A 21,104-nucleotide genomic window follows, 5' to 3' on the forward strand; every position below is an offset into this window, starting at 1 on the left:
AACTAAAGGGACAAGTTATTTGCTCTTCTCCCCCATCCAACATACAATGGTAAGGCAGGGCCAGGAAAACTGCAACAGGCGCTCTCCTTCAAAAAGGCTTTAGGAACTGTAGAGAAGTCAAAACCCTGATGCACTGCTGGTGGGAATGTGAAGTGGTGCGGTCACTTTGGAAATAGTCTGGCGGGTCCACAAAACCTTAAAACATAGAGTTACCGTTTGACCCAGCGATTCCGTACATAAGCATATACTCAGAGGAAAACATGTCCACACCACAACTTGTACACAAATGTTCATAGCAACATTATAATAGCCAAAAGGTGTAAACAACCCAAATAGCCACCAACTGATGAATGGATAAATAAAATTAGTCGTATGTCCATACAATGGAAGGAAGTACTGATACCTACTACTATATAGATGAACCTTGGAAATGTGCTAAGTGAAAGAAGCCAGTCACAAAAAGATCACGTTATGATTTCATTTATGTAAAATGTCCAGAATAGGCAAATCTATAGAGACATGAAGTAGATGAGTGCTTTCTTAGGGCTGGTGGGGATGGGTGTATGGGAGGTGATAACTAAAGGGTACAGGTTACTTTTTGAGGTAATGAAAATGTTCTAAAATTGACTGGTTGTGTGTAACTATGAATATACTAAAAGGCTTTGAGTCTCAAACTTTGGGTAAATTGTATGGTATGTGAATTATATCTCAGTAAAGCTGTTAATAATTTAAAAACAGAGAAGGGGAAAATGGGAGACACATGGCAGTTTAACAAATGCCCCAGCTGAGTCTGATGCACACAAAGTTATTAGAACCACTGGTCTAATGGAAAGGGTCTATGAGGAACCACCTAGACTCTTCATGAAGGCTCTCAACAAAGGGTCATACAGCTATATCCTCGAGGCCACCTTTTACCGGCGGCACAGGATTTGATTTTTGCCCTGAGCCATTTCTTATTTTGAGCTTACTTTTTGCTAAGATGCTGAAATGAGGAATTGTTTTATTTTTGAACCCACCAAATCTGGCTCCTTTATATTTCTTCTAAATTTTCTTGAAAGGGAACCAAACAGTTCCTTTGTTCATCTCACGTCTCCTGTATTTTATCATAGGCAGCTGAAATGAGCCAGTTAATACTTTCAGCATTCTTCCTGGAGTTCTCCTTAGTCAGGACCCTGAGTTCATTAGGTACCCTTTCTATCTTCCACATTACTGCATGCAATGGGTTGGCTAATTTTTCTGCCAGTATGCAGCTTAGGTCCCCTTTCTTCAGCCACCAATAATAAATCTTTATTAACAGTTTCCTCAAGCCTGTTCCAGCTTTTGCCCACCACCTGGACCCAAAGCTAGTATGTAGTTTAGGTTTTTATTACAGCAGAGCCCCACTTCTGGTACCAGATTTTGTTTCACTTATCTATTGCTGCATAACAAATCACTCCCAAATTTAGTGGCATAAGGCAACAATTATTTTCTTGCTCACAATTTTGGGATTTGGCCAGGGTTTGGTAAGGATGGCTCATCGCTGGTCTGTATGTGGTCAGCTGGGACAGCTCGATTAGGGCTGTAGAGTTTATTTCCATGATAGCTCACTTGCGTGGCTGGCAAGTTGGTGCTGGGTGTCAACTGGCATTTTAGCTGGAGTTGTCAGCTGGGCCTTGTTGCTCTTCCCTGTAGGCCTTTCTCATGCATATGGCTGTTTGAACCATCTCCCAACATGGCAGCTAGGCTTTGAAAATGAGGAAGCTGAAGTTGCCAGCCTTCTTAAAAATTTAGCCCAGAACTGGCACAATGTTATTTCTGCCCTTTTCTGTTGGACAGGCCTAGTCCAGATTCAAGGAGGTGGAGAAATTGACACTACCTCTTGGTGGGAGTAGTGACAAAGACTTTGTGGCTATCATTAACCCACTCGAATCTGTTAGAGTTTTTTTAGTATTGAAAAGGCACTCTTGACTTAAGTTATGAGTTGGTGAAAAGTAATTGTTTATCACTTGAAGAAAGGTGCAAGCTCTGGAAGGAGGTTAAAAGAAAATGTTTATGGGGACTGGCCTGGTAGTGTAGCAGTTAAGTTCGCACACTCTGGCAGCCCAGGGCTCGCAGGTTCGAACTATGCACCACTTATCAAGCCATTCTGTGGCAGGCGTCCAGCATATAAAATAGAGGAAGATGGGCACGGATGTTAGCTCAGAGCCAGTCTTCCTCAGCAGGAAGAGGAGGATCGGCGGCAGATGTTAGCTCAGGGCTAATCTTCCTCAAAAAAAGAAAAAAAGAAAAAGTAAAGAAAACATTTACGTATAAAGAGCCTCTTGCTGTCTCTGGAAATTTTTTTTTTTTTAAAGATTTTATTTTTCCTTTTTTTCCGTAAAGCCCCCAGTACATAGTTGTATATTCTTCATTGTGGGTCCTTCTAGTTGTGGCGTGTGGGACGCTGCCTCAGCGTGGTCTGATGAGCAGTGCCATGTCCGTGCCCAGGTTTCGAACAAACGAAACACTGGGTTGCCTGCAGTTGAGCACGTGAACTTAACCACTCTGCCACGGGGCCAGCCCCTGTCCCTGGAAATTTTAAATGTTATATTTCACTGGTGGACTAAAGTCATTTTTCTGGTAGAATTAAATTTTAACCTTCTTCATCAACAGAGTAATATTCTCCAGCTCTTTTTTTTTTTTCCTTTTTCTCCCCAAAGCACCCCCGGTACATAGTTATATATTCTTAATTGTGGGTCCTTCTAGTTGTGGCATGTGGGGATGCCGCCTCAGCATGGCCTGATGAGCAGTGCCATGTCCGCGCCCAGGATCCGAACCGGCCAAACCCTGGGCCGCTGAAGCAGAGCACACAAACTTAACCACTCAGCCACGGGGCCGGCCCCCCCAGCATCTTTGATTGTATCAAGATTTGTATGCGACAGAGATGTCTGATGCATTTATATTTCTTAATTGGTCTTAACACTGAACTATTTATTTTTAATAAAATTTGCCTTGACTATTACCAAATGTAGAGAAATAGCTCCCTTCCTCACGCTTCCCTTCTTAAAATAGGGACTAAATGATGTTTAAGAGTTGTGGACAAGGAAAGGCAGACTCTGGGTGCATTGTAGAAATGATTGTGGTAAAGGCAGAGGGTGGATAATGGGACGAAAGAATCTTGAGGTTTTCTATCCTTTGGAGCTTTTGTGTGCAGCTGTTTCCAGATTATCAAGAGAGGACCAAACAGATGGCAGCAGAAGTCTCCTCTGCGTTTGCTTATTTACCCGAATCATCTATTAGGTTAGCTTAACAGGCTAGTAAATGGCTTCCTGATTTTGTTAAGCACTTACATTAGTAAATTTTTCCCTATCCAATTTGGAGCGCTATTTAAAAAAAAAAAAATCAAATTAATGCTCTATGACAATGGTGATTTAACTGAGTTTAAATACATCTTGTAGCTTTAAAATTCATAGAATCTGACTGGTATTAAATCTTTGACCTTTAACTGTAGTTCCTATTTTTAACTTTGATTTCATTCTTTTGGGTTTGGTTATGCATTGTCTTGATAGCACTGATAAGTTGTTAGATATTGAAGTAATTTGAATATTTTTCTTTGGTTGTTTGTAAAAATGTTTGGGCAACACTAATTTCCTTACTTGCTTTTAGTTTTACTCTCTCACATCTGAGCAGTTGTCAAATGTGACTATTAATGAACTTTGTGTTTTTTTTTGAGGAAGATTAGCCCTGAGCTAACATCTGCTGCCAGTCTTGCTCTTTTTGCTGAGGAAGATTGGGTCTGAGCTAATATCTATGTCCATCTTCCTCTATTTTGTATGTGGGACACCTGCCACAGCATGGCTTGATGAGCAGTGCCTAGGTTCACGCCTGGAATCCGAACCAGTGAAGCCCGGCTGCCAAAGCGGAGCATGTGAACGTAACTGCTTTGCCACTGGGCAGCCCCCATCTCTCTTTGGTATTTTTATTTATGTTTTTCTTCTTATTCTCCTCATACCTTACCAAATCTAGTGGAGTGACATAGTCAAGAGTGAGATTATGGGTATTTGAATGAGATGATAGATACATGTGTTTATGGTTCTGTGTGAGGAACCTTCCAGCTTCTTCTTGATACTCTCCATCCAGCACCAAACTTCCCTGGCATGATATCATCACCAACAGTTTAGAAAATGATGCCCACACTCTTGGTTTTCAGAAATTATCTTCTTCTGTTTCTTCACAAATTACAATTTTATTTGCTTTGCTATATCCCAGGTCCTTATCAATCCATCAAGCAATTGCTGTGGGTGAACCACTAAAGCCTTTTAGGAGACACAGAGGTGGTGAGGAAATGGGCGTGGTTATTTACTCCTTAGTCTCCAGGCTTCAAATTCTTCTTTCTCAGTCAGATTTGAAAAGTGGGCATGGTTTTCTGAAGGCTTGGACTACACCCTTGTAGAATGGTGGGGGTCTCTGAGTTATTTTGGTACTCTCCCGCCTTCGCAACTTTACCTCACTCATCGTTAATAGGACCTTACTTATTTCAGCGTTTGTACAACCTACTGTATCCTCACTACTTGGAACTCCAGTTGTTAAGAATGTATTCTTGTATATATTTAAAAATTGTCCTTTATTTCCCTTGGGTTCCTACGTAATTTCCTGAATACCTTCCAGATATTTTCAGAATTCTCATTTCCGGGCTAAATAATTTTAATCCTTTCAAGATTTTCTCATATCCCACTTTTCCCCATAGCTTTAGTAAACTGTCCAAATAGTTATATACGTTTACTCTTCAACAGAATTATTGTTTTCCATTTGACCTTCCCTCTGTGAATATTTAAGCAGCAAAATTCATAAAGCATTATTTTCTACCAGTTACTCCTCAAAAATATAATTCATAAAATTATGTAATGTAGGACTTGGAAGGGACCTTTGAAATTATGTAATTTAGAGCCCTCCTCTTGTGCTATTATTGCACATGTAATGCACAGCTTTGATACACAGAATATATGGAATAATCAGAAAAAGGAGGAAACAGTGCTGCATGTAATTGGAGGGTACTTACTCTATCCTTTATACTTCCAGTCTGCCCAGTTTACTGTTTTAATTACAAAATTGCCTGTAGTGCCATTTCATTTCTTTGTAAATTATGTAAATCCTGTCTTTCAGCAAAATCTGCTTATTTGCCCCAAGTGGATATATTTGGGTTTGTGTTATTCTTGATTTTTAACTTTAGTTAACCAACATCATTTTGACTTCCAAAACTTATTTGGACTATCACTTTTTATATTGGTGGCATTTACAAGCTATTTCTAGTTCATCCTTTGGGTTGCCTTTAAAAGATATTCCCATGAAAACTACAAAGTGCTGATGAAAGAAACCAAAGATCTAAATAAAAGGAGAGACGTACTGTGTTCATGGATTGAAAGACTCTCAATATGGTACAGATGACAGTTCTCCTAAATTGATGTCTAAGTTTAACACAATTCCTAACAAAATTCTAGCATGACTTTTGTAGGTATAGTTAGTATTGTTTCTAGAATTTACATAGAAAGGCAAAGTACCTAGTATGGCTAAAACAGTTTGGAGAAAGAAGAATAATGGGATAGTCACTCCCCAGTTTTAAGACGTTATGCAGCTACAGTAATCAAGACTATGGTATTGTCAGAGAGACAGACGAATAGATAAATGCAACAGAATAGAGAACCCAGAGGTAGCCTCATACAGGTATAGCCAACTTATTTTTGACAGAGGTGCAAAATTAATACAGTTTGTCTTTTCAACAGGTGATGTTAGAGAAGTTGGATATCTCTGGGCAAAAAAATGAACCTCAACCTAAACCTTAGACATTATATATAAAGTCAAAACAGGTCATCACTTTCAATGTAAACCATAAAATTGTAAAACTTTTAAAAGAAAACATAGGATAGAATCTTCAGGACCTTCGGCTTGGCAAAAAGATCTTAGCCATGACACCAGAAGCATGAACCATAAAAGAAAAAAAAATAGATAAATAGGATTTCATCAAAATTGAAAATTTTTGCTCTGTGAAAGACTGTTAAAGGGCGAAAAGACAAGCTATAGACTGAAAAAAAATTTGGAAACGCTATATTTGACAAAGAACTCTATCAAAATATATAAAGAACTCTCAAAACTTAACAGTAAAGAACTCTAGTCTCCCTAGAAAAAGGGCAAACAACATGAAGACACATTTCACTGGAAAGGACATATGGATGACAAATGAACGTAAGCCCATGTGGACACTGGTCATACAATCTAGCAATTGCGCTTCTGCGCATTTATCCCAGAGAACTGAAAAGTTAGATGTGCATTAAAACCTGTACAAGAATGTTCATAGCAGTTTTATTTATAATAGCCCAAAACTGTAAACAGCCTACTGTTCGTTAACAAGTGTGGCTAAACTAACTGTGGTACGTCCACACTATGGAACTCTTTGCCGCAATAGCAAAGAACACAGGATTGATACTTTTAAGAGCTTGAATGAGTCTCAAGGGCATTATGCTGAGTGGAAAAAGCCGATCTCAGAAAGTTTCCTACTGTGCAATTCCACTTAGGTAGCATTCTGTAAATGACAACGTGATAGAAATAGAGAACACATAAGTGGCTGCTAGGGTCTAGGGCTGATGGGGAGAAGCATGTTGGGTATGACTATACAGGGGTAGCATGAGGGAGCTCTTTGTGGTGATGGAATTGTTCAGTATCTTGATTGTGGTGGCAGTGACATAAATCTGTACGAGTGATAAAATGGCGTAGAACTAAACATACGCATTGTGCCAGCGTCAGTTTCCTAGTTTTGATATTGTACTATAGTTGTATACAACGTGATCATTACGGGAAACTGGACCTGCCTGTACTATTTTTGCAACTTCCTGCCAGTCCACAATTATTTCGAAATAAAAAGTTAAAAATAAAAGATATACTCAGACTTTAGACCTGTGGTGTCTACTAGCCCTGGGTTGCTTTTAAAATTTAAATTTAAATGAATTTAAATAAAACAACTTCAGTTCCTTGGTCACACAAGCCCTGTTTCAAGTGCTCATGTGGCTATCTTATCAGATAGCGCAAATATAGAAAATTTCCACCACCACAGAAAGTTCAGTCGGCAGTTCAGCTTTGGGCAAACCCCTCTACGTTGCCAAGTGCTATGTGTGTGGGTACCTTTGGATTTCTTAGCGAACTGTCTTAAATTTGTAAATGAAAAGATAATAGTCTGTACTAGTGAAATTTAAGTAGAAGAAATGGATTTAACATAACACTTTTTTTAAAGACTCAATTTTTGAGGCTATCTCCCGTATTTTAATAAGAAAAGGAAATGAAACATTTGCTTCATGTTTGAAATTGGAATAAGGTTTTTTTCCTTATCTGCCAAGGCAGTTGCAATTTCTTTCCATGATCACAATATAGAATATAGAGGAAACGGGCAAACTAGAAGGATGGACAGGTAGGGGAAAGAGAGATCAGCAGGAAAAGTATTGTAAATATCCCATACTTTCTATTGTTATTTTCTGTTTCTTAATGACCAGCTTACTAGTGGTGGCGTACCATTGCAGAGGAAGCGGGGTTTAGCAACCAGGCCTTAAACCAGAATTCTATTTCTGACTCAAAGTGACCGTGAGGAAGTGACAAATTCACTCTTCTCCTTCTTATAACCGATAAGCAAGTTAAGATAAAACCAACTATTGCTCGAGTGGACTACAGGATGAGTGATTCTAAAGTGATCCCACTATTTTAGGTTGTGTGTAAAACTACTTGCTTACAAGTAGATTAAATGCAAAGCTTTGAGGAATTTAGTTTTAAAAAAAGTCCCGTGAGGTAGGAAGAGGTAGCTCGCTTTACCAGACATGAACTGCTTTGAGTTTGGGAGTTAAAAACGAAACAACTCAGACACAGAGTGAAAATTTTTCTTATTCCATTCTAGGTCAATTTGAGAAAACTTTGGGAGAATAAGCAAACATTTTGCATTTGAAAGATGGGAGTTTGAAGTTAAGCCGTCCAGGGTTTGAATTGCAGCTCTGCCAGTTACTCTCTGGAAATGTTATTTAGCTCTAGTTCTCAGTTTCACAATCTATAAAATGGGGCTAATAACGCCTGCCATTAGGGTGGTTATGAGGATGACACGTAATAAGTAGACAGCTGTAATGACGAATGATAATATTGATTTGATCAAGACATGGAATAGAATGATGGTGGTGTTAGGAGCAGAAATAGCTTTGTTTATTCTCCTTTGTGGAGATTTATTTTAGCCACGTAGTAATGGGTTTGGGGTAGGGGGGATGTTGCTCATTTTCACTTTATAACAAATTGGTTCATATCGTGGTTCCTAAAGCCATTCTCGAATTTAACTAAATGTATGTGAGGCTAAATTGATCAAAATCACTTGATTTAAAGCCAAGAAGGGATAAATCTGCTTTTATAAAATCTAGCAGACTGAAATATAAGCAGCAAACTAAAAAAAAAAGCATACATTCATGAGAGAAATTTTATTTCAGTGAAATCCCGGCAACATGTTTCTATAGCTAAATCCACATAATAGCTGAATGAACAGTGAAAAGTTTTAGTTAATTGTAAAGATATATGAAAATCTGTAGTGTACAGTGTTAAATTATCAGAAAATATTCCATATGAATTTTCTTTTTCTTTGCCTACTAAACTACTAAAACATTGAAAAAGAGGGCAAGCACCTGAGCCAGCATACTCATTAGGATCTTTTTGGCTCAGGTTCCCTGTAGCTGAGTGAGGCCGTTCCAGTTTTAGCCAATAGTTCATTGGTATGTGGTCAGTTTGAAGTTTCCAGCTGTACTCCTCTGAGCTAGAGAGAGGGAACCAAAGATGCTGACATCCTCATTGACTTCATCACTCATGCCCGAGCACATACACCAACACTTCCTGTGCCAAACCTACTCTGGCTCTGCAGAGGACACCCCAGGCCTCAGCTGACTTGGGTGGGTTGGACTGGTGAAGTTGGGAAAGCATTAGCCCTCAGTTGGATACCACCACACTATGTGAACATGCCGTGTCTCATTACTACACCTTTCACTTCACAGAGACCAGCTTTCAAAGCTTCTAATAATAACATTCATGGACAGCTAGTGATTGTTGCAGGTGGGTTACCAGCTCTCAAAATCACCACCCTCTGAAAAGTATTATATTGGACGACAGCATATTTAAGAAAGAGTTAATTTAGAAATATGCCGTGGAAATTGCACTGAAAAAAATCTATCAGAAGATCTGAATTATATATAGCTTGTCTCCCTAATATCAATAAGGCTGCATCTATCCTGCCGAACCACACCTGGTGTCAGTTTTCTTATCCATACCGTGGGAGGGTTTCTAAATTTCTAAGACTTTGTGATTTTAGTGTGTGTTTTTCCAGGTAGTTTCCTCCATGTTTCCACTTGTTGGTTCATAAACTACATTAAATGTTTGTTTTATTCTACCCATCAAAATTTCCTCAAGTATTGTCAGGTACTTAAGGTAATACCCTATTTTCAGTTTGTTGTTCTTTCAGAAATAGTAATTTGAAGAAGTGATATTGTAAAGTTAAACTGCCTCTGGGTATTATAGTTTGATTCTGAGTACCACGTCTAAATATCACATGAAAGGGAAATTAGACTTTGGATTATTAGGTAAATGTTGAATCCACGTGATGATAAACCTTTAGGTGTTTTAAGAAGTCTATTATGTGATATTTTAACTAAAATATTGACTTTAATCAGTAATTTTCTCTTATAAACATGGCAAGGATGAGAAATTCACTCATTGGTGCCTTTCCTCCTTTAAATCCTGATGTGTTTTTAGGAAGAAGTTATTTGGGAGTGCTAGGTAACCTGGGAAGGAAATAGAAGGCCCTTGTGCTTTGGGGGAGATGGAGAGTTTAAACATGGTTTTGTTATTCAGCGTTTCTTATGACTTTCTAATAATCATGAAAAAAAAATTCTAAAAATCCTTTAAGACCCATTTTTAAAGGATAGTTTGCTATAAATCTACAGGCTGTCACTACAGTAAAATCACATGTAGTTGACCCCATCCTTCCCACTCCAACACAGTGTTTTAGAACTCTCTCACTACATTTTGAAATACCTTCATTGAGTTTTGAAATGCCTTACTTGCGTAGTTCTTTGAGGCTCCATCACTGCTAGAAGAAGAATTATGAAATGTAGCTCTGCACTTCCCGTTAGTTCTGTCCCATGTCGAACAGAAGATGTGCGCGTGTCTGGTGTCTAAATTCAGAATGCCTGTAGATTTTACCCACAAAGCATAGATCCAGATAATTCTTCCACAAGCAGGAAAGAAGTATGATTAATCAGAAGAGTAAAAGGCACTGCCGGATGCTGCTTGAAAGGAATCCTATATGGGGATCTGTGAGTATTGTTATTTTTGCAGTTTCCATTTCTGAACTATCTTGGGTTAAAAACATTTGAATTTTGTGAGTATATAAAGTGTATGAGTAGATGAAGTAACTGGTATTTGTCTTTTTGTTTACTAAATGATAAGTAAGTCATATCATTATTGAAAAATCATCATGGGGCTTGTTTAGAATGGATTCATGCTGTGATTTTGGCACAAAGGTGTACTTTTTCTTATTTTTGTGGCCCAAGTATGATGACTTGAGGTACCGGCGTTTTTCCCTGTGGACTCAGCAGGACAGTGAAAGTGCACTGTGCTTGAAGTGCAATCACTGTTGCCCTTTCTTATCCGAGACTTTTTATCATAACCTCCTCCCTCCTATTTCTAATTTCTATTTCTCCTCCTTTCTTCTAATATATAAAAGCTATACTTCACCCAGTGTCTTAGAACTTATTTGGGCACTTAAGAGTCTCTTGATCATCAGTTATTTGGGGATAAAATTCCCTCTAGTTCTAAAACATTAGCAAGATATATTGGTAATGCAGAAGTTTAAGGATTTCTTCAAATTACATATGGTTTATTAGAATCTGACGTCTAGTTGACTAGATCCTTCTATCATTGTGCCTTTAATGTTCTCTTGGTCTTTTATATTTAACTGAAAAACCGTTTTAGGTGAAAGTCTTTGTTCAGAAATACATTTTTAAACATATTTTTTGGGGTAGTAAGGAGAAAGATAATAAACATCCAGGTGTAATACTGGTGATATGTTGATGTGTTTTTCCTCTTTGTATCTGTTGTTGTGTAAAGTTGAGTTATATTGTACATGGATTTTTTTTTATCATACTTTCCCTCTCCCACACAACATTAAATTATTTCATGTTACTGAAAGTTCTTCGTAAAAATTCAATAGCTCTATGATATTCTGTTACAAAGTAGTACTATACTTTGGTTAACACATCCTCTATTGTTGGATATTAAAAATTTTTCAAGATTTTGGATTATAAATAACTGTAAGAACATCACCATTTTTAAAGATTATCTTGCAAGGAGCATGGGGCGGGGGGAATCCCATTGTACTTGTATTCTTGATTTAAGATATAAATAATAGCCTGATCTTAGAATTTTAAGGACAAAACATTGAATTAGGATCTGAAACAAATGTATTGGGTGCCGTGTTTGTTTAAGTGTATGGACTTCACATTTTATCTTTGACTTCTGTGTGGCAGACAGTCTATGTGCTAGCTATTTTTCAAATGTGGATTACATTGCTTTCTTCATTGAGACAAACTGGAGTGGGTTCTGTAGAACTTTAGCAAATTGGTGGGTCATTGAGGAAAATTGAAAGAAGGCTTTTCTAACTAAGGCAGGTTCTTCTTTGCCACCTCATGTGAATGGAAAACTACATCCATGCTTACAGGATAAATTAAGCATTGTGAAAATACTGGTGCCTGGAAAAATACAGATTCACAAGGCTTTGGCCAAACTTTTTCTTTGTGTCACTAGGTTAGAAATGGCCTGAGAGTCTCCCAATAATTCAGCCACAGAAGAAAGAAAAAGCTTGTTGTTCTTCATTCCCATTGTATAGAGCCCCTATGTCACAGACTTGCACCAAGATGGAGTACTGACCATCCCTGTGGAATGAATGGACCTGAGTTTAGAGTACTTTGATTTACTTATAAATTCTTAAATGTATCTTCTATTTAAAACTTTATAGGCATGATAATAAATTGTAATAGAATAGAGATAGCTAGGGTAATATGAGGATACAAGCAAAATATGGAAGTTTGGAGGCTTATCTTCAGGTAATTATTTTGGATCAGAAACTTTGATTCCCAGATTTTGGGGGATTTATTTTTCCTTTGCTCTACCTCTGTCTTTGCCTCGCTAGTTTGGATGATAATACAAGTTAGTATCCTGACTTTTCTTTATAAATGAGTAAAGTTTTATTGAATATGTGTTATACTTAGAAATAGTCATTTCTCCTAATTTTTATTGTAGCTTCAAAATTCAGTATCTGTTTGCTACTAAATGCCAGATTATGTATATGCATAGATATTTTCCTTTAAAAAGAAGTCAAAGTGTGATTTATTACCAGACTTCTTTGTTTTATTCTCTAATGACAAGAATGAATAGATTTATTTGTAAGACTAAAGGAGATTCAGGATTTGGCTGAAAACAACGGTAGTACTGGGGGGAGGCTTGCCCCCATTTTCTGTCTTTTGTTTTTCAGGCGTCCGAACCTGCGTGTGCTTCCCTTCCGAGTGTGTGTACAGTGCATGTAGTATTCTAAGGACCAACTTTGTAACTGAACCAGGTGGACTCCTGTCCAGCAGTTGATACACTTCCTGGCATTTCTCCTGCCCATTTGTTTCATCTTTCCAACTCATTTGATCCTCTGGCATTAGAGATGACAGCTGCAATTGCAAATGGGGTTCATAAAGTAGCTGTATTATAAAATGCCGTGCCCTGGTTCTTGTGTAGTTCCACTGATGACAGAGTTGGCAACTCAGAAATGCTACAGATTTGTTTGACAGGTCAGGTGGAAACATTATCTTTATTTTACGGAATGAGAGTTTATGTATAAAAAGGACTGGTAATTGACGTGGAGAGGTATAAATTACGTCTGCTAAATACTAGTCTTCCTGTTTCCTGAGCACCTTTTAGACACGGTGCTTTGTGTTATACGTTCATTATTTCTAATCCTCAGAATAAGACCCTCTTTTTTGGGTCGAGAAAGCAGACTCAGTGAGGTTATATACTCATATCTTCATATTTAGTGTTGCATGGTAAATAGCAGAACTGGAATGCGAGTGCAAGATCATCTGTTTCCAAAGCTTGTAGCCTGTCCATTACACAGTAATTTGTTTTATTTCTTTGTGAGTAGTATTTTATTTCCATTTTGCTGTTGATGGATATTGACTATTATGATGAAAGGTGCTATGAACGTTATTGTACATGTCTTTTGGTGGAATTATGGGGTCATGGGGTATGCATGTGCTCAACTTTAGGAGATGTTGCCTCACAGTTTGTATAGTGTGTGAGTTGTCTAGTTGTTACACTTCTTTTCCAGTACCCTCTGTTGGTTTTTTAAAAATTTAGCCATGTGGCAGGTGTCAACTTATATCATTTTGTGATTTTAATTTGCACCTCTCTGATGATTAATGATTTTTATATGCTTATTGGAGAACTTCTTTTATGAAGTTCTCAATCAAGACTTTTACCCATTAAAAATAATTGAATTATCTTTTTTATTTGTCTGAGTTCTTTATATATTCCAGGTACTAGTCCTTTGTCCAAATTATGAGTTACAAATATTTTTTTCTCCTGTAATGCTTTCTTTTTTATACTTAGTGGTGTCCTTTGATGAACAGTGTTATCCAATTTCAGTCTTTTCCCTTAAAGTTAGGTCTCTATTCTTTTTAAAACACCTTTGCCCATCTAAAGATCATAAAGAGGTTTTCCTATAGTACTTCTAGAAGCTTATTGTTTATTTATTTATAATCGTTTGACCTTTCGCATTTAGGTCTATGATCCATCTGAAATGGGTTTTTGTGAAAGATGTAAAGTTTAGGGGGTCAAGATTTATTTTTTGAGCCATGTGGATATCAAGTTGATTTGGCATCATTTAGTGAAAAGATTGTCCTTTGCCCACTAATATCTCAGTGACAACTTGATTTTAAGGTTTTGACTGAGAATTCTGACATTTCACACTTCCATCTAAGCCATCTCAAATTCTTTTTCTTGTTTTACTTAAGTCATCTCAAGTATGGACCATGTTTTCTATTTCATCACATCTCACCTAATGTAGTGCTCTGTACACATTGTAGGAAAGAGTAGAAAATTTCTGAGTCGTAGAAAGATTTTTCCTATTGGGATGGCAGCGGTTGGCGTATACATCACTGCAGGGGAAGGTGAGGGAATGCGTTCACATTGCTGGATGGGAGCAATTTGTGTGTTGTTTCGAGGTGAAGTCGTCTGAGCTGCACTTTTCCTATAAGTTTCTTTCCACTAAAAATTACGGAGGTTTGGATTATAGTCCCTCTCACTGGATTGAAAGCAAGTATCAGAGGAATCATTCATTCAAAACAGCATTCTTTATTTGCACTATCTGATGTGTACTTTTGTGCTCAATAAAGCTACATACTGTTCACCACAGTGGGGACTCTTTTTTTCTTTCATTGATTCTTCTCAATAGCTAATTTGATTTTTAAGCACTAAGAAAGGATTCCATGAAAGGCTTTTTGTTTTGGCCATGATGGAGTAATGGATATTGGAATACCCTCCTGCCATAAAAAATTACAAAACTGGGAAAATATATGCAGCTTTATATGCTTATATTAGAAAGAAAAGAAATTTTAGCATAATTGATCTGAATTTCTACCTGAAGAATTTAGAAAAAGAGCAAATTAAACTGAAGGTAAGTAGAAGGAAAGAAATAATAAACATAAAAGTGAAAACTATACAATAGAGAACAAACAGTAGATAAAAGAAACAAAAAGTTATTTCCTTGCAAAGTTTAATAAAATTGATAATTCTCTATTAAGACTGATCAAGAATGAAAGACACAATTCCAATATCAGGATTCCTATAGACATTAAAAGGATAATAAGTATTATGAACAGCTTTATGCCAATAAATTCTACAGCGTAGATGAAAGAGACAAATTCCTTTGAAAGACAAGCTGAGTAAAACATAACAGACCATGAAGAAATAGAAATTTGAATAGTCCTCCATCTACTAAAGAAATTGATTTGGCAATGAAAAATCTTCTAACAAAGAATGTCATGATGCTGCTGGCCCAGGAACCCCCCTTTTTTTTAATTGAGGTTATGATAGTTTGCAACATTGTGAAATTTCAGTTGTACATTATTTGTCAGTCACCATATAGGTGCACCCCTTTACCCTTTGTGCTCATCCTCACCCCCCTTCCCCCTGGTAACCACTAAATAGTTCTCTTTGTCTGTGTGTTTGTTTATCTTGCACGTATGAGTGGAATCATACAGAGTTTGTCTTTCTCTGGCTTATTTCACTTAACATAATACCCTCAAGGTACATCCATGTTGTTGCAAATGGGATGATTTTGTCATTTTTTATGGCTGAATACTATTCCAGGGTGTGTGTGTGTGTGTGTGTGTGTGTCTATGTATACACCGTATCTTCTTTATCCAATCATCAGTCAGTGGGCACTTAGATTGCTTCCATGTCTTGGCTATTGTGAGTAATGCTGCAGTGAACATAGGGGTGCACAATTCTCTTTGAATTGTTGATTTCGAGTTCTTTGGATAGATACCCAGCGGTGGGATAGCTGGGTCATATGGTATTTCTAGTTCTGGTTTTTTGAGAGCTCTCCATACTGTTTTCCATAGTGGCTGTGCCAATTTGCATTCCCACAGAAGTGTATGAGGGTTCCGTTTTCTCCACAACCTCTCCAACGTTTGTTATTTTTTGTCTTGGTGATTATAGCCATTCTAACAGGTGTAAGGTGATATCTTAGTGTAGTTTTTATTTGTGTTTCCCTGTTGATTAGTGCTGTTGAGTATCTTTTCATGTGCCTGTTGGCCATCTGTATATCTTCTTTGGAGAGATGTCTGTTCATATCCTCTGCCCATTTTTTTTTTTTTTAAAGATTTTATTTTTTCCTTTGTCTCCCCAAAGCCCCCCGGTACATAGTTGTATATTCTTAGTTGTGGGTCCTTCCAGTCGTGGCATGTGGGACGCTGCCTCAGCGTGGTTTGATGAGCAGTGCCATGTCCGCGGCCAGGATTAGAACCAACAAAACACTGGGCTGCCTGCAGCGGAGCGCGCGAACTTAACCACTCGGCCACAGGGCCAGCCCCATCTCCTCTGCCCATTTTTTGATTGGGTTTGATTTTTTGTTGTTGAGTTGTGTGAGTTCTTTATATATTATAGAGATTAACCCCTTGTCAGATATATGATTTGCAAATATATTTTCCCAGTTGGTGGATTGTCTTTTCATTTCAATCCTGGTCTCCCTTGCCTGTAGAAGCTCCTTAGTCTGATAAGTCCCATTTGTTTATTTTTTCTTTTGTTTCCCTTGTTGGAGAAGATGTGCTGTTTGAAAAGATCCTTTTAAGACTGATGTCAAAGAGTGTATTGTCTATATTTTCTTCTAGAAGTTTTATGGTTTCAGGTCTTACCTTCAAGTCTTTGATCCATTTTGAGTTTATTTTTGTGAATGGCATAAGAGAATGGTCAACTTTCATTCTTTTACATGTGGCTGTCCAGTTTTCCCAACATTTATTGAAGAGACTTTCTTTTCTCCGTTGTATGTCCTTAGCACCTTTGTGGAAGATTAGCTGTCTGTAGATGTGTGGTTTTATTTCTGGGCTTTCAGTTCTGTTCCATTGATCTGTGTGCCTCTTTTTGTACCAGTACCACGTTGTTTTGATTATGATATCTTCGTAGTATATTTTTAAGTCAGGGATTGTGATGCCTCCAGCTTTGTTCTTTTTTTCTCAGGATTGCTTTGGCAATTTGGGGTATTTTGTTGCCCCATGTGTCCGTGAAGAATGTCATTGGGATTCTGACTGGGATTGCATTGAATCTGTAGATTGGTTTGGGTAGTATGGACATTTTAAGTATGTTTACTCTTCTAATTCATGTGCATGGAATATCTTTCCATTTCTTTATGTCATCATTAATTTCTTTCAGTAATGTCTTCTGGTTTTCATTGTCTAGGTCTTTCACTTCCTTGGTTAAATTTATTCCAAGATATTTTATTATTTTTGTTGCGAATGGGATTGTGTTCTTGAGTTCTCTTTCTGTTAGTTTGTTATTGGAGTATGGAAATGCAACTGATTTTTGTAAGTTGATTTTGTACCCTGCAACTTTGCTGTAATTGTTGATTATCTCTAGTAGCTTTCCAATTGATTTTTTAGGGTTTTTCTATATATAAAATCATGTCTGCAAACAGTGAGAGTTTCACTTCTTCATTGCGTATTTGGATTCCTTTTATTTCTTTTTCTTGCCTAATTGCTCTGGCCAAAACCTCCAGTACTATGTTGAATAGGAGTGGTGAGAGTGGCACACTTGTCTTGTTCCTGTTCTCAGAGGGATGGCTTTCAGTTTTTCCCTGTTGAGTATGCAGTTGGTTGTGGGTTTGTCATATATGGCCTTTATTATGTTGAAGTACTTTCCTTCTATCCCCATTTTATTGAGAGTTTTTTTTTAAATCATAAATGGATGTTGGATCTTGTCAAATGCTTTCTCTGCATCTATTGAGATGATCATGTGGTTTTTGCAGGAACCACATTTTAGAAACCATTGTGTTAGGCTGTGAGGTCTATGAGGGCAAGGAATAACTTTCAAGCCTCTTTTTATTATCTGTATGCTACTTAATATTCTTGGTAAATGTTTGTTAAATAATGCTATGTCATTCAATCGGTTCTAAGTAGAGAAGTTCCCTTCCCTTGAGAAACCTAACAATTTTTTACCTTCTTTCTTTGGTAAGGAACTTTTGATCTTTTCCCTAATTCATTTCAGAAAACACCCTACTGAAAGGAGAATACTTTAATTTCTTGTGTTTATGAAACTATATAATGATTAGGAATGCCTCAGAATTTCCTTGATGAACATATAAATCATGTTGGGTGTAAGTGTGGACTGTATTGTTTCCAGGCATGCTACTTTAACCTAAAATCATAAATCCTAGAGTCCTATGAGTTAAACCAAAAGCAATATTGATCCTCTTTCTAGCGATGGCAATTTGGGGTCGCTATGGAGCTGGGAGGGCAATGCATGTATGCTTCCTGGCAACACAGTTCTCTTGAGGACTGTGTTGTCCATTTTTTAAAAAAGAGCAAAATTGTAGCATCCCAATTGCTTCTTAAAATTTGTGAGTTTCATCTAGCATGAAGTATTGTTCAGCTAACAGTTGAAAATCCTCTAAAGTGAACAGCATTTAGGGGCTATTAGAAACTTTATCAGAAAGTCAGATAGTGACTCTGAACAATGAATTAGCTCAACCTGCCAAAGAAAACTGTACATCAGCTGAGAATAAAGAAGTCTCCTTTGAATCGAGCGGCAAGTCTTCTTCAGTGAAGAGTTTTGTATATTTAAGAGACTTGAGGGGGCCGGCCCTGTGGCCGAGCGGTTAAGTTCATGCGCTCTGCTTCAGAGACCCAGCGTTTCACTGGTTTGGATCCTGGGCGAGGACATGGCACTGCTCATCAGGTCACGCTGAGATGACGTCCCACATGCCACAAGTAGAAGGACCCACAAGTGAAAATATACAACTATGTACCGGGGGCCTTTAGGGAGAAAAAGGAAAAATAAAATCTTAAAAAAATTAAAGTAGAAAAATAGAGACTTGAAATGATTGTACTGATGTTTATTGGACTGTTACAGAAATTGTGTTCCTGAGCAGTGTGAACCCTTATAAAATAAATTCAGTAGCTTAATTACATATCAAAGCCTTCTTTTAAACCCCAACTACCCTGACATGATTGAGGAGAAAATGAAGCAAACTTCCCTTGAAATGATTTCATAAAATTTTTTAAAGAACACAATCTTTAAAAAAAATCCCAATCCTCATGTGTATTGTGCAAAAGCTTTTAAGGAAATGCATCAAAATGCTGATCATGATTATGTCTACATGGTGGTTCTATAGGTGATTTTAATTTCCTTTATTTCTGTAACTTCTAAATTTGTAAAAGCATGTTACGTTTTCAGTCATTAAGATATTTTTATTAACGGAAATATTAGCGACTTAACTAGATTAGAGATTTTCTCTGTAAACACAGTAGTTAAAATTAGTTGCACTTCATATTTTCAATATACTTACCAATATGTTCAAGAGTACATATCTGAAATTGCTGTCGTTTTTAGTAAAAAAAGACAAAGTGGGATGTATACTATACTATTTTTGTAAAAGTAAAATATTTGTGATATACATATCTGTAAAGGTATACGATTGTGTAGAAAAGAGTCGAGAATAAGTACTCCGAGCTATTAATAGGGATTCTCTCTGAGTGATGGGAGTAAGCCATTAATTATCCTTTTGCGTATTTCTCTTATAATTTTTTGCAACAAACGTGCATTACTGGTTTATAAAGTTTTTCATAAAGCAAGCAGAGGAGTCAGCTTTAGCAAAGGTGAAAAGCTGGTGCTCCTCTAAGCACAGGCAGCCCTGCTCTCCAGTGACAGACAATAAAGGTGGAGACACATGAAGAGAGTGTAGGTGGATGCTTCTGGACCCACCAGCTATTATAGACTCTCAGGTCTTCTCACTCTACTTTTGTTTTCAACAGGAAAACTCCATGGTGTGAGTTCAGTGGAATAGTATTGGGATTTAGGTGACTGCCAGGTTTAGGTTGTGAGGTAAACTCTGGGTCATGGCCAGGGAAAACGGAGATCTAGCATCAAAGTCACCAGGCAGTCACTATCCAACTGCCCTGTAGGAGAGCAAAGCAACAGAGAAGTGCAAAATAAGGTTTAAAAAAATCACTTTATTTACAGTTTTGCTAAGGTGGACCTCTCTTTTTCAGTCTTCCTCCAAAAAGCATATAGAATGTCAGTGACCTCGATAGGGTCCCTTATTATCTCCCAGACTGTCAAGCATCTTCACTTTAAGCCCCACTCTCTTGTCCTGGAGGAAGCATGGTATCCCAAGGAGTCATGTTCATTAGTGCTGGGACATAGGCTTCCTGCCTGCTGGTTCCTCGAGACTAGAGAGCACGCTTGTTGCCTGCCTGCTTCAGAAACTTGTCACCCACTCCCGCTCGCTCAGATATGTCCATGACCTGGCTCCATGGTCACTTCCTGGGTAAGTTATAGTGGTGTGGCCCAGACTTAGCATTGTCTTCCTTCATTCTCTGCCATTTTTTATTCTTTTCGTTTGTTCTTTCAACAAAGACTTCATGAGCACCTCATTCCTTGGTAAACAAAACAAAGCCCCTGTCCTCATGGAGTTTACCTTCTGGGATGCGAGCCAGAAAATAAAATGAGTGAAAAAGAGGCATTTAATATAATGTTGAGTGGTAATAAGTGCTATTAAATAACAAAAAAAACCAAGGTTCTGGGATGGATTGAAAGTGACAGAGATGGGGTTGTGAGGAAGTGGCATCTAAGTTCAGACTTGCATGAAACGCGTCCTGGAAGCAAGAGGAAAATCTGGGTGAAAATCTAGGCGGAGGGAGCTGCAGGTGCATGGGACCCGAAGCAGAATGAGGTTGGGCTGTCAGAACTTGGCAGGGAGATATTTAAATTCCTGCCAGCTGGTCAGTGGACTAGTTTCTGAGGGATGGTAAGGTCTTTACCACCTCTAAACGTATACTCAGTAAGATATTATTTGGCTTGTTTTCTTATAAAGATTAGATGCTGCTTTTCAGTCCGTGGGGTTCCATGTTTGATCTGATAACTTCATATTTTGCCAATGAATTGCTGTATAGTATCTAAACACATTTACTTGTGATATGTTTTATGAACGTTTACTCAGTGAACATTTATTGATTTTTACCTGATTGATTGGATGTGCTAGAAGGGGGAGAAAGACTTGCTGATAAAAGAGAAGAAAGGAGGAGGGGCTGGCCGCGTGGCCGAGTGGTTAAGTTCGCGCGCTCCGCTGCAGGCGGCCCAGTGTTTCGTTGGTTCGAATCCTGGGCGCGGACGTGGCACTGCTCATCGGGCCACGCTGAGGCGGCGTCCCATATGCCACAACTAGAAGGACCCACAACCAAGAATATACAACTATGTACCGGGGGGCTTTGGGGAGAAAAAGGAAAAAATAAAATCTTAAAAAAAAAAAAAAAAACGAAAAGAAAGGA

General features: G+C 37.9%; 1 protein-coding gene across 7 annotated transcripts in view; it reads left to right on the forward strand.

The window, feature by feature from the left end:
• FGD4 (FYVE, RhoGEF and PH domain containing 4) overlaps nt 1-21,104 on the forward strand; it is a 190,999-nt gene that overhangs the window by 55,374 nt on the left and 114,521 nt on the right. Inside the window, exon 1 of one of the 7 annotated variants that reach the window (XM_005611018.4) lies at nt 10,123-10,334. The exons of 5 other annotated variants lie outside the window; for them this stretch is intronic. In XM_005611018.4, coding sequence (XP_005611075.1) covers nt 10,325-10,334 — 10 coding nt within the window. In that variant the 5' untranslated portion in view covers nt 10,123-10,324. Of the gene's footprint in view, nt 1-10,122; nt 10,335-21,104 lie in introns of those variants that run through there. One more of the 7 variants, XM_070271231.1, reaches the window with a different exon arrangement.

The sequence above is a fragment of the Equus caballus genome, chromosome 6 (genome assembly GCF_041296265.1).
Source record: "Equus caballus isolate H_3958 breed thoroughbred chromosome 6, TB-T2T, whole genome shotgun sequence".
In the NCBI taxonomy this organism is placed as follows: domain Eukaryota; kingdom Metazoa; phylum Chordata; class Mammalia; order Perissodactyla; family Equidae; genus Equus; species Equus caballus.